Source organism: Trachinotus anak, unplaced genomic scaffold (genome assembly GCF_046630095.1).
Source record: "Trachinotus anak isolate AG129_WGS33_773 ecotype Australia unplaced genomic scaffold, CSIRO_AGI_Tana_v1 ptg000015l, whole genome shotgun sequence".
Lineage (NCBI taxonomy): Eukaryota > Metazoa > Chordata > Actinopteri > Carangiformes > Carangidae > Trachinotus > Trachinotus anak.
Genome location: NW_027273866.1, coordinates 16,440,340 through 16,452,911, shown reverse-complemented (window position 1 = coordinate 16,452,911; position 12,572 = coordinate 16,440,340). Strand labels below are relative to the sequence as shown.

Sequence of the window (12,572 nt, the reverse complement as noted above, 5' to 3'; positions counted from 1 at the left end):
AGCTCCACTGAAACTGAATTCAGACGTTTCTCAGATTCAGGCAGAGAAATAAAACGCAGAATGACACAAACATCATCATCATCATCATCATCATCATCATCATGGTATTGTTCGGCCCTGCCTCCAGTGTTTGATCCTCTGCCTGAAAATTCAACACAAAAACCCTCTAAATTGAAGGTTTAATGTATTTTAACCTGGCTTTGAACTTTGACCTCTGACACCAGCAGCCTGTAGATTTTTAAAACATCTGGCAGATTAAGTGGAAATAAAAGAAGGTTGAGTTTAATTTCTGCAGAAATTGACCTGGAGCGACATTTAATTTTGATCTAGGCTTTTATTTTGTATTGTAAGGGGGTTTCTGGTGAAATAAAATCAATTTTAAAATCCTGAAAATGTGTTTGTTTTATTTAAATATTATAATCAATGCACGGAACTGTAAAAGGCATCAGAGGAGAGAAAGCCTCGCACAGCTTTGACCTTTGACCTGCAGACAGACATCATTGTCAGAAAAATCTCCAGCTACGACTCAGAGCTGAACAATCTGAGTGAAATGTAAAGAAATTCAGACTTTCACAAATAAAGCACAGTCAGGTTCTGGCTCTGTTGGCTTCAGGCAGAACAGGAACCTGTGCATGAATTATGGATTCAATTTCCACAAAAGAACAAGAGGAGAATGAAAACATCATCCAGCGACAACCCGGGAAACTGCGCGTGTTCAGAGCAGAAGCTGCGCTCTTTGGGCTTTTCTGAGGAAATAACAGAGAGAAGCTGCAGCCTCTCCCTGCAGGAGGAAGAGGAAGAGGAAGAGGAAGGTGTTCGTGTTTTAGGCAAAAAGAAAATGTGATTAAATTGATTCAAAACGGATCGGTCGGTCTGCGTCTGTTTTCTTGTGGAATCCGGTTTCATCTCTGTAGGTCTGGGATCAGGTCTGGGATCAGGTCTGGAGCGGCACTGCGCTCAATAAAGTTTTGTTGAAAAACCCGCTGGTTAAAGGTAAAAATCTGACCTGTCTTTCAGTGTGAGGCTGGAACTGTAAAACACACACACACACACACACACACACACACACACACACACACACACACAACATCAACTGCAACTGAAAACAACACAAGAGCAAAAAGAAATTCAGCCTCAGTTTGTGACTTTGTTCAGAAATAAAAGACAAATTCAAACGAGTCGCAGCAGCGAGTCTCTTCCCACCGAGGTCACGAGGAAGAGGAGAGAAGACGCGGGACAGCGGCACTGAAGGGCCCGGGGCCCCAGACTCACAACAGACCGACAACAACCGACACCTGAGCATGACAATCCGAGATGTGTTCAGGAGCAGACGGAAAATATGAAACTATACATTTCACTTCATTTGAAAACGAGGAGCAGCAGCTTCTGAAGGTCCCACACACCGCGAACACAACACATGCAACAGCAACAGAATCTGACTCTACTCAAAGAAAAGACAAAATCTGCGCGTTTCAGTGAAAAGATTTCTGCTTCTTCTGACACACAATTCAAACCAACCAAGAGAAAACTGGAAAGCTGCATCAGAAACACCCAAAGAGACTGAAGACACGGAGTCTCCTCCGCGCAGCAGCCAGACGGAAATCACTGATGTGTGAGTTTAAGAACCAAGGGCCATGTTTCCATCAGGGCTTCAGGTTTGAGGTGGAAAAACAAAGCAGCCAAAGCAGAAAGAGGCAAAACCTTCAGAGCAGCATCTAAAATAAAAACCCAGATGAAGTGAGAAACACACCGGAGCCGGACAGAAACCCGCCACACACCAAGTCTGACGTGTGTCTCAGAACAACGCGTCAAAATCTGCAGATTTACGGCGGAAATTTCAACACAATCTGTAGATTTGATCCGTGAAGCAGGAGCCCGGTGAGGCGGAATGACACAAGTGCACCCAAACAACACACACGGCCAGACAAAAGCACAGCGCAGGACAAAACAACACAATACACACCCCGAACCAGACTGTCCTCACAGAAACTGGGAAACCTGCAGAAACCTGAGCTGTTTTCAGTTTGAGCTTTGAGGTGTAAACGCAGCTGCGCCGACAAGCTTCAGACCAACAAATGTGATGTGAGACTGTGTAAACGTGGTGAGGTGACTTCTGCTGTGCAGCCGGAAACCAGCCGGAAACCAGCCTGAAAACAGCCGGAAACCAGCCTGAAACCAGCCGGAAACCAGCCTGAAAACAGCCTGAAAACAGCCTGAAACCAGCCGGAAACCAGCCTGAAAACAGCCTGAAACCAGCCGGAAACCAGCCGGAAACCAGCCTGAAACCAGCCGGAAACCAGCCTGAAACCAGCCTGAAAACAGCCTGAAAACAGCCTGAAAACAGCCTGAAACCAGCCGGAAACCAGCCTGAAACCAGCCGGAAACCAGCCGGAAACCAGCCTGAAAACAGCCTGAAAACAGCCGGAAAACAGCCGGAAACCAGCCGGAAACCAGCCTGGAAACAGCCTGAAACCAGCCGGAAACCAGCCTGAAAACAGCCTGAAACCAGCCTGACTCCAGGCCGCAGCGCCGCCGCTTCCACTGTCCAGGAGGAGAAAATGACACAACTGGAGGCGCAGAAACCTTCTCTCAGTCAGTCAGACACACAGACACACACACACACACACACACACACACACACACACACACACAGACAGACACACACACAGACAGACACACACACACACACACAGACACACACAGACACACACAGACACACACACACAGACACACACACACACACACACACACACACACACACACACACACACACACACACACACAGACACACACACACAGGAGTTTCGTGTGTGCGGGATCATTCCGGAGGCAGAGGCTGAAACGCTTGACGCTCTGTTGCCTGTTTGTTGTTGCTGGATTTAAAATCACGGCCTCGTAATTCATCTGTTAAAACCATTCAAATATTAATCTAACGAAGGAGGCAGTTCAGAACCGCATTAAGAAAACCACAAATTCAAGCCAGGCTGTAGAAAAACGGGCAGTTTTACTCTAAAAAAAAAAATCTAAAATCAATTTAAAAATAAATTCTAAAATAAAAGTTTTTGAACTTGTTGATAGAATCAGTGACAGGAGTAAAAAAGACAAAGGGATTTGCGTTAGTTATGAATGTAACCTATTCTTTTATTTTTTATTTTTTTTATGATTAAAACATTTTTTTTCTCTTTTTTTTACTTTTATAAGCGACAAACACGGGAATAAGAATAAGACCACAATAGTATCACAACCATGAAAAATTGTTTTTAGAGACGACAATTAAAGGACAATCATTCCAAGTAGTATTAGATAATGAGGCATTTTTTTCTTCTGTCAAACAAACGGGTTTTTACATTGTTCTTCCTTTAAAAAAAAAAAAAAAAAAAAGTAAAATCCCAAATTCAAATTACAAATAGACATTTTCTCTCTCTTTTACTAATTATACAAAAAATAAAAGAAGAAGAAGAAGCGTGAACGTCCGTTTTTTTCCTTTTTATCGGCGATCACGGGTACAGTGAAAGAAAAAGCACATCACAGGCCACTGCGGAAAATATCCACCACAACGAGACATTCACGCCCAAATTCAGCCGGAAAATCGGACTGCTTTTAGTGTAAAATGAGGAGTTCACTTCACGCTGCTCCCAACGCAGTTTAACATCTGATTTTTTTTTTTTTTAAAAACGAGGCGGATTAAGGCATAAAACCCACAACAACCGCTGAAATTTTTGAAATCGGCGCCACCAAACTCCATTCAAATTTTCGCTAATTTAAGAAGAAAAGGAAAAACTGAGATTAAAAAAATCTCGTTTAAATGGACATTTTCTGCAGTGAAGGAGGCATCATCCACCCCTCCATCCACTCACGCACTCACTCACTCATTCACTGTGTAATTCCTACTACATCAGGCCTCTTTCATGTTATGCAGCTCAATACTGATTCTAGATTTCCTAAAAACCGATTCTTTGGTCTATAAAAAGTACATGAACAGTTTTTAAACAGGGAAATGAATGAATGGAGAAAAAACAGCCTCAGGACATTAACGGCGGGAGCCAGAGTCGCTTTGCTTTCTGCTTTAAAAAAAACACATTTCACTGTATAGAAAATAAGAATAAAAAAAAAAATTAGTGTTTAAATTTCGTAAAATAAAATCATCCTCCGCCGCTTCTTTCCTAACCCGCATGAGACCTGATAATACTGCAAACATGCGGGCGAAACCGGCTCTTAGAGATATTATTATTATTATTATCATTATTATTATTACCTTTTTTTTAAATCTCAAAATTAGACAAAACTATTTTAAATACACATTCTATAAAAAGTAATGCCTCCTCCAACAACAACGACAACAACAGAAAAGAAAATCAGCGTACAGCTCCCATCATTCTCTCTGGTTTTACCTCAGATCACATTGCATGTCGCTGACTGACAGTACTATACAGAGACAAAGCCCGGACACTTATAGTAACAGACATTATGTACACAGAAATTAAAACTGCAGAAGATGGAGCAGAAGAAGAAGAAGGAGAAGAAGAAGAAGAAGAAGCGATAATAATAATAATATTAAAAAATACCTGGAAACTTCAGGGCTGCTTTCTGTGAGTGTTTCTCTGCTGCTCTTTTTTGTTTTGCAGTTTAAGTCTCTCCTCTTTTTTCTATAGTAGGTAGTTTATAATAATTTTGTAATTTTTTTTACAATGTAAATGTTCAGTGTAAAATGTTCAACTTACAGTTCCAGTCATTTTAGATTTTCATTCCTTCAGGGGTGGAATGAGAGGATGGATGGAGAGGTGAGGTAAGGTGGAGGGGGTCAGGCTGGGGGTGAGGGTTTTGGGGATGTTAGTGTATAAGCGGGTTGGAGGTCGACCCCTGGTTTTGATGCGTAAAATAGTCAGACAAACCCCCGGACAGTCCCGAGGAAAAGGCCGGCAGAGAGCCGGACAGAGCCGGCCTCAGAGAGTCACAGGGCAGCGAGGAGGAGGATGGAGCCTGCGGGGAATTGGAGGCCGAAGCCCGGGCGGCCTGCAAGGAGCCGCCGCCGCTGCTGCCGCCGGTCTGCGTTGTCATGGACGGGTGCGGGACGTGGGGGAAAAAGTAACTGGTCTGCCCGGCCAGCAGGTTGACCGAGCACGGGTTCAGGGAGTAGGTGGCCCCGGAGCAAGGCACGGAGAGGCCACAGGGCACCGCCGAGGCCGCCAGGGCCGCCGCCGTCAGGTGGTGCGTCGCGTACGGGAGATCCCCGCCGACCAGCCGGTCCATGCTGAGCCCGTTGGAGGATGGGAAGGACGAGTGGTTGTTGCCCATGTTCTGGGTGAGCATGGTGCTGTAGGACATGGGGTGACCCGGGTAGCCGGAGGAGGTCCCGTTGTAGCCCAGGGCGCCGCCTGCCCGCGGGTGGTGCAGAGAGAGGAAGGGGGACATGGGCCAGTACAGGGAGCCGGCTCGGTCCATGAATGTCAGCCCGGAGGTCAGCCGGGCTCCGCGCTTGAAGGCCAGCTTGGCCCGGGACGTGGTGGACCGCCGTCGGAGCTTCCCGGTGGTGCCGCCGATGAAGACGTCGTCGCTGCTGGGGTCCAGCATCCAGTAGTTCCCCTTGCCCGGGTCGTCGTAGTGCCGCGGCACCTTGACGAAGCATTTATTCAAGCTGAGGTTGTGCCGGATGGAGTTCTGCCAGCCCTGCTTGTTCTCCCGGTAGTACGGGAAGTTTTTCATGATGAATTCGTAGATGCCGTTCAGGGTAAGCCGCTTCTCCGGGCTCTGCCTGATGGCCATCATGATCAACGCGTTATAACTAAAGGGAGGTTTTTCGTACTTGCCGCTTTTCTTTTCTCCGTCCTTCCCTCCGGCGGCGCCGTCCCCGTCTTTCCCGTCCTTCTTCTCCTCCTGCTTCTCCTTCTCCTCCGGGCAGCTCTCCTGGCTCGAAGAGTCACTTTTAGGGTCCGCTTTTCCGTCCTGCTGCGCGGCCGGGAGAGGAGCTTTCTGCTCGGCTTCGTCAGCGCCGCCGGGCCGGTGATGGTGGTGGTTCTGGTGGTGGTGGTTCTGGTGGTGATGCTGGTTCTGGTGGTTGTTGTTGTCGCTTTGCACGGCCTCGGGCACCAAACTGTTTATACTGAACGACGATTTAGGAATCATTTTCACCTCTTTGCGCTCTCCCATATCCAACATCACCGGGCAATGAGGGGGGAAAATGGCAACGACCAAAAGCGACGAACACAGCTGGGTTTCAATCTGTCCGGTCTCTGCCTGCGAACCAGGACGGGAAGGAAGGAAGGGGGGATAGATAGGAAGAAGGAAAGTATAGCCCAACAAACTATTTCATGTTCGGTTTGGGGAGAAAAAAGGAAACACACACACACAATACACATGTACACACACATCGATAGGAGACAGATAGCTGCAATTAATTAGGGAGCCACAGCCACTAAAGCAACTAAAAAACATTGGTTGGACCTTTCCAGTCCTCAGCCAACCAGGGGAACATTAGTATTAAATATTAAGGCGTCCTCTGCGCTTTCAGCCAATCATGACGCACAGGGAAACACACACATCCACCAATGCCGTGCACGCTGCAAAAAATGCCCACCCCGACAAGTCCTCCTGCAGCTTCACGACTCATAAAAATCTTTATTTCAACAAAATAAACCTGAAAATCTGACAGCTCGGGTTTGGATTTTATTCTTTCTAAAGTGAATCGTTTTTTAAAGGGTTTTATTGATTTTTTTGCGTCTTTACCATAAAGCCTCCCTCCCTCCAGCTCATATTTTTTGCCTCATTTGAAATTCAGATACCTGATTTGTGCAATAAATGAATCTTAATAATTAAATAATTTTCTGACCTAATTTTGTATTTTTGTGAGACATTTGAAAGGGAAATTTGACTTTTTAGAGCGTCTAACACGCCCAAATGACTCTCCGGCGCTGACACTTTTTGCAGCGTAGAAAACACACTCACCCCTATCAACACTCGTCTGCCTTCCCCTCATCCCTCCCCTCCCTTCACTCTTTCCCCCACCTCAACTAAAACCGTCGCTGGAAAACACACACCGTGCGTGCGTATACACCCAAATCCCCGCCGCTCCTCATATTTACACTCCTCCGATTCAAATATTTTCCCCTTCGGCGTCTCCAAAACTGTTTACATCCCGAATCAGAGGGAAAATAAACAGAGGAGAGGGGATCCGGAGGGCACACGGACACGGTCAGGACACGGAGAGGTGATTTGTGTGTCAGACTGCGCGGCGCAGAGGCTGCAGGGCTGTGTCTCCAAAGCCGTGTCCGTGCGTAAAATGCGCGTAAAATGCGCGTAAACACGGTGTCATGTCAGTCCGCTGCTTCCAGGAAGATTTGTGTTGTCAGTTTTTCTCCCGGCGGCTTCGTGTTGGAGGAGAATTTAACAACAACACCGAGTGAACTGGAGGCAGAGACAGACTCACTAAATGTTGAATGACTGAAAAACCGAATCAGGGGAGAGATGGAGGCCGCGCAGGAGACGCGCGTTTTTCAATTTTAAGGTTTTTAAAACTAAAACAAACACGTTTTTACTGCTGATAAATATGAAAACATTAGATATTATTTAGAGCATTTAAAGGATGATTGCAACAGCATTTATTTCACTTTTTCTTTAGGAAAAACATGTTGCAACTTCTCATTTTTCAGTCTGATATTACATCCTAGCAGAATAATTATAGGATAATTCCCATGCTGCTACTACTACTAGTCTACTGTTGTTAAAGTGAAAACCTTTACTTGGACTACAGCTGCACCAGCTCCGTCATTTTCCTGCCACTACAATAGTTTCAATGTTGTGAGGAATTTTCTAGGCAGTAAAAATAAAAATACATTTTTCAGATCTTCATGTTCTTGCATTTAAAATGAGAGATACATTTAAATAAAAAAAATAAAATATGTAAAGTTCACATATAAATACAAATATAGCCTATGGGCTACAGGTGAGGTGGGGGGTGTATTAAAGACCCAGTATTAATAAAGACCTGGTTACGGCCCTGTAACTAATCCTACTCCTGCACCACCACCATGTTCATTACTGCTGCTGTAGCTGTTATTAATCATATTTTACAGTATTATTGGATATCACTTGTATTGTTGCTATAGCTACTGCTAACATTGTGGCACCACTTCTGCCACCTCTGATGCTGTTTTTTTGACCACAATTTACACACACACACACACACACACACGTTTCTCCTCAACATCATGTTTCCAGACATTTTTGTCACCAACATTCAGGAAAACTTTATTGATAGCCTCAGTGAAGTCCAGAGTCAGGCCCATATAGCTCCACATCTGGGTAGATCCCGGCTGCCATCCTCCGGTACTGACTGACAGCTGGAAGATTTGTGTGCGTCAGAATTGGTCCAGATGTGGGAGTAGCATCTGACAGTCAAGTGGCCCAAGTCTGGGCCGGATTTATTTTGCTATCTGGGATCTTTCTGGTTTATTTCCCCTGATAAATATTAAACCAGAGCAGCTGCTGTTACACGATTGTTTGTTATATTACTGCTGCCACACAGCCGCTAACTTCCCGCGGCTGTTAGCAGGGACACGAACGGCCGGTGCTGCAGCTGCGGACCCGCTGCCTGCTGCCTGTTCACCCTCACCCTGAGCCTGAGCGCTGCACTGTTCCTCCGGAGGAACCAGGCTCACCGCCGCCGCTGCTGCACACGGTGCCCTCCAACAACATCCCATCATGATCAATAAGCTGGAGAGAATTCCACCTTAAACCAACACCATGCAGCCAGGTCTGTCAGTCTGCAACGACTGATTCAACCGTGTTAAGGTGGAATGATGGGAGCCTCGGGGTCACGTCAGACCTGTGTATCAGTGAAGTTTGGCTCATGTCCCAAACTGAGCCTCAGGCAAGTTCTCAGCAGCAGAGTTAATTCAACACTTCTCACATTTCCCGCGGACTTTAAACGCCTCAGTGGTCTGAGCAGAGCTGAAGTGACCAGCAGACGTTAGAACATGTTCGGTGTTTGCTCATGTTCTGGACTTGTCATTTGTGTTTTATATGAAGACACAGTTTATCTTATTCCAGCTGTGTTTCACTGCGTTGCCGTTCATGATCTGTTTTCACAGCAGCCTCCACAGGAGGAGTCAGAGCTGTAGCACCTTCATAATCACTGAGATGTGTTTAGAACAACACAACAGCGCAGAGACGCACAAACTTTGTTGTCAACCTATAGAAAGTCTCTCCACAAACTCCTGTGGCTCAAGGTTTGCTCAGGGGAAACTGCAGGGACCCCGGCTCCAGATGAACGGACCCGCGCACGTTGTGTGTTGTTGTGTGTTGTTGTGTTGACCCGGAGCTGCAGCAGCTGCACACACCGACACACTGAGGCGGCACCGGGACGCCTGAGCCTCGGGGAGAGCCACAGGTCTGAGTCCATCTCCTGAGCCGCAGGCTGAGCCGCAGGCTCGGTCTGACCGGGGAAGGAGTTTTATTCATCCGTGTTTCAGTCCTGAAACGAGGCGGAGAAGAGAGCTGATGTCACCTGGCAGCCTGTTGAAGCCGCAGCAGCTGACTGCAGAAAAACACGTTTCAGTCCCGTTTGTTTCCATCTCGCTTCGTTCAAGCTTTGACTTGAATTTCAGTTTTTGGGTTTTTTTTTTTTTTTTACGATTAGTTTACGGTTTATTTGATGGTTTTGATCTAAACGTCGGTTTTATAAAGAGGCTTCTCAAAGATTTATTCTTTCATTTGTTATTGTGGATTTTTACCTCCACCACAGGTGTAGCAGAGATTTATAAATGCAGACATCAGCTTTAATCTGGTTTCTATTTTATAATTAAAAAGAATAATAACAGAGCCAAGAATTGATGTTTCAACCGTGAGACGTGGAAAAAAAAATCTTAAATATTCTTTAATCTTTAATATTAGGTTCGCAACTTCAAAACAAGAATAAATGCCAGAAACATTTCATGGAAATCTCGTTATCTGTTCCTGTGCTTTCAGTCACATCTATAAAGTCAGCTGTTCACATTCCACCTCAGTAATAATCATCATCATCATAATAACAACTACTACTTCGGCGCGTCCTCAAAGTGCATTTTGCTGCTGAAAATGAATATTTGTTTGTTTGGTGCTTTTATTTTGACGGGCTGCTTGTTGTGCAGCTCCTCGGTGACACTCAGTCAACTCAACATACTGGCTGTTTACTGCTGCTGCTGAAGATGTGAGCGCAGTTTGGACTGAGCACCGGCTCTGCTTACATGTTCTCTGCTGTGTGTCCGTGTGTGTGTGTGTGTGTGTGTGTGTGTGTGTGTGTGTGTGTGTGTGTGTGTGTGTGTGTGTGTGTGTGTTGAGGTAAATTCCTGCTCGAGTCTGTCGCGGTCTGTGAGACTGTACAGCATCCAAACAGACCTGAGGAGGAGGAGGAGGAGGAGGAGGAGCTGCCGCAGCAGAGAAAAACATCCATCCAGCCTCAGAGAGACAAAAAACCTGCAACCGACTGGTGTTCCATCGTTTCTTTCACCTGCAGCCTCAAACGCCTGATTCGGGATTTTAGGAAACAGTTTCTTAGGATTCAACCTTTAAACAAAAGCAGCAGGTGGACTCATCAGGGAGAAGTGGAGTGAGATGTTTCTGTGGCTGTTTGAAGAAGAAAAATGTGGATACACACATAATTAAATGTTAAAAATTCACAATTTGTTGCAGCTTGAAAAGTGAGAGAGAGGTTGACTCTCAAAAGGCTGGAAATTCAAATCAAACTCCATTCATTTGTGGAAGTGTGAACAATGACAGAGAACCGAACCAAACCAGACTCTGTTCATTTTCTTGAGAATTTTAACACTGAGTCATGCACTGCAAAATCAAATTTGCAGTGCAAAGGATGTAATAGTTGTTTGACTTACAACTGTGAATTCAAATCAAATTGAACCAGCCTCCATTCATTTTCTTCTAAATTAAAAAAAAACAAAACATCCAATTACTCATATTCTAAATTTTCCCCTGACAGTTTTGTTTGCTAACAATTGGGGATTCAGTTCAAACCAGACCAGACTCCATTTATTTTCTTCTGAATTTGGCAACACATTCTTGCCTTTTCTGTGAACTGCTAACTGGGACTTCAACTCAGACCAAACCAGACTCCATTCATTTTCTTCACAGTTTTAGAGCACAATCTAAAGACTAAAAATTGCAATGTGAAGTGTGAGAAAGAGGTTGACTAACAAATTGGTATTCAAGCCATACTAGACCAGACTCCATTCATTTTCTTTTGAATTTTAAAACACATTAAAACACTCCAAATTTCTGCATGATGGATGAGAGACAAGTTGACTCTCTCTTTTGTTGGTCAACTAACAACTGGGTATTCAAATCAAACCAAGCCAGCGTCCATTCATTTTCTTTTGAATTAAAACACAGTTCTGGTGTTAAACCTTCCAGTGCAAAGGGTTAGAGAGAGGGTGACTCCTGCCTCCATTGTTGGACTACCAGATGGGAATTCAAACCAAATAAGACGTTTTAGAATAATAATTTAAACGTCTGAATTTCCTCAGGAAAAACAAAACCAGAAAAAAAACAACTTCTTTGGTCTTAACTGTGAATCTGCGTGGAAACTAAAGAGAGAGAAAACTCTTTTGCAAACTATTTCAGCAAGAAATGCTTAATTTTTGACATAAACGTTTTATAAGAGATGAAAACTACCTCCACCATCTGCTTTTATGTTAAAGCTGTCTAATATGAGCCACTGTTCATGAAATGTACACGGAGACATGATACATTTACAGCCTCCAGATGTCCACCGCGATGATGCGTTCAATGCGGTTTGATAAACTTACTTCATAGCAGCTCGGGACGGGAAAGGAGAACCGGTGTTTGGCCTCAGAGCTCATCAGCGGCTCCTCTGTGGAGGGAGAGGGAACCCCGGGAGAACAGGTGAAAACATCTTCCTGAGGCAATAACACGAGCAGCAAGCCAGTTAGCAGCACGTGCACTAACGAATTAATACAAAATAAATAAAAACAAGTTTGTGTCTGTACAGAAAATCGACCGGAGATCGTTCAGGAATCGAAGAATTGGCATTGGTATCAATAAAATGATCAGTTCCCATCGTTACTACAAAACTGGAGAACATATGTAGCTCAGGCTCAGTCATCTGTTCACGTTGTATCCGTGCACGTGGTGTATGAATAATAATAAAGTGAAATAATAGGAAGAAAAGTCCCTGTGAAAATGTTCTACTTTTATTACATTTAATGCTTGGTGACCTTTGACCTCCGGCATGGCGATCATAATTAACATCTGGAGCATCGTTAGAGACAAAGATGAGTTGTGTTTCCGTGGATTTTGTTGGAACATCTGTTGAGAACGTGTACTCGGTTTTACAGCAGCTGACTCGTTAACGAAGCTGGAAGTTGGGTTTGTGGTGGAGATGTTCGATCCAGATGTGGAGCAGGCTGCCAGGCCTCACTGGTCGCTCCTGCGGAACATCTGTCGCTGTTCTCTGCTCAGACACAGACACAGAGAGGATTCATCCAGCGGGAGCGGCTCATCAATAGTGATCGATGAAGCTGATTAGGATTCCGACCAAAGGCCAGGACGACAATGAAGAACCTCAG

General features: G+C 44.9%; 1 protein-coding gene across 1 annotated transcript; it reads right to left on the bottom strand.

Moving 5' to 3' along the window:
• Positions 1-3,120: 3,120 nt before the first annotated feature.
• Positions 3,121-6,677, bottom strand: foxg1a (forkhead box G1a). The gene has a single exon (XM_071498833.1). It carries the CDS (start codon positions 6,154-6,156, stop codon positions 4,831-4,833), a length of 1,326 nt encoding a protein of 441 aa, XP_071354934.1. The 5' UTR covers positions 6,157-6,677; the 3' UTR covers positions 3,121-4,830.
• Positions 6,678-12,572: the final 5,895 nt, after the last annotated feature.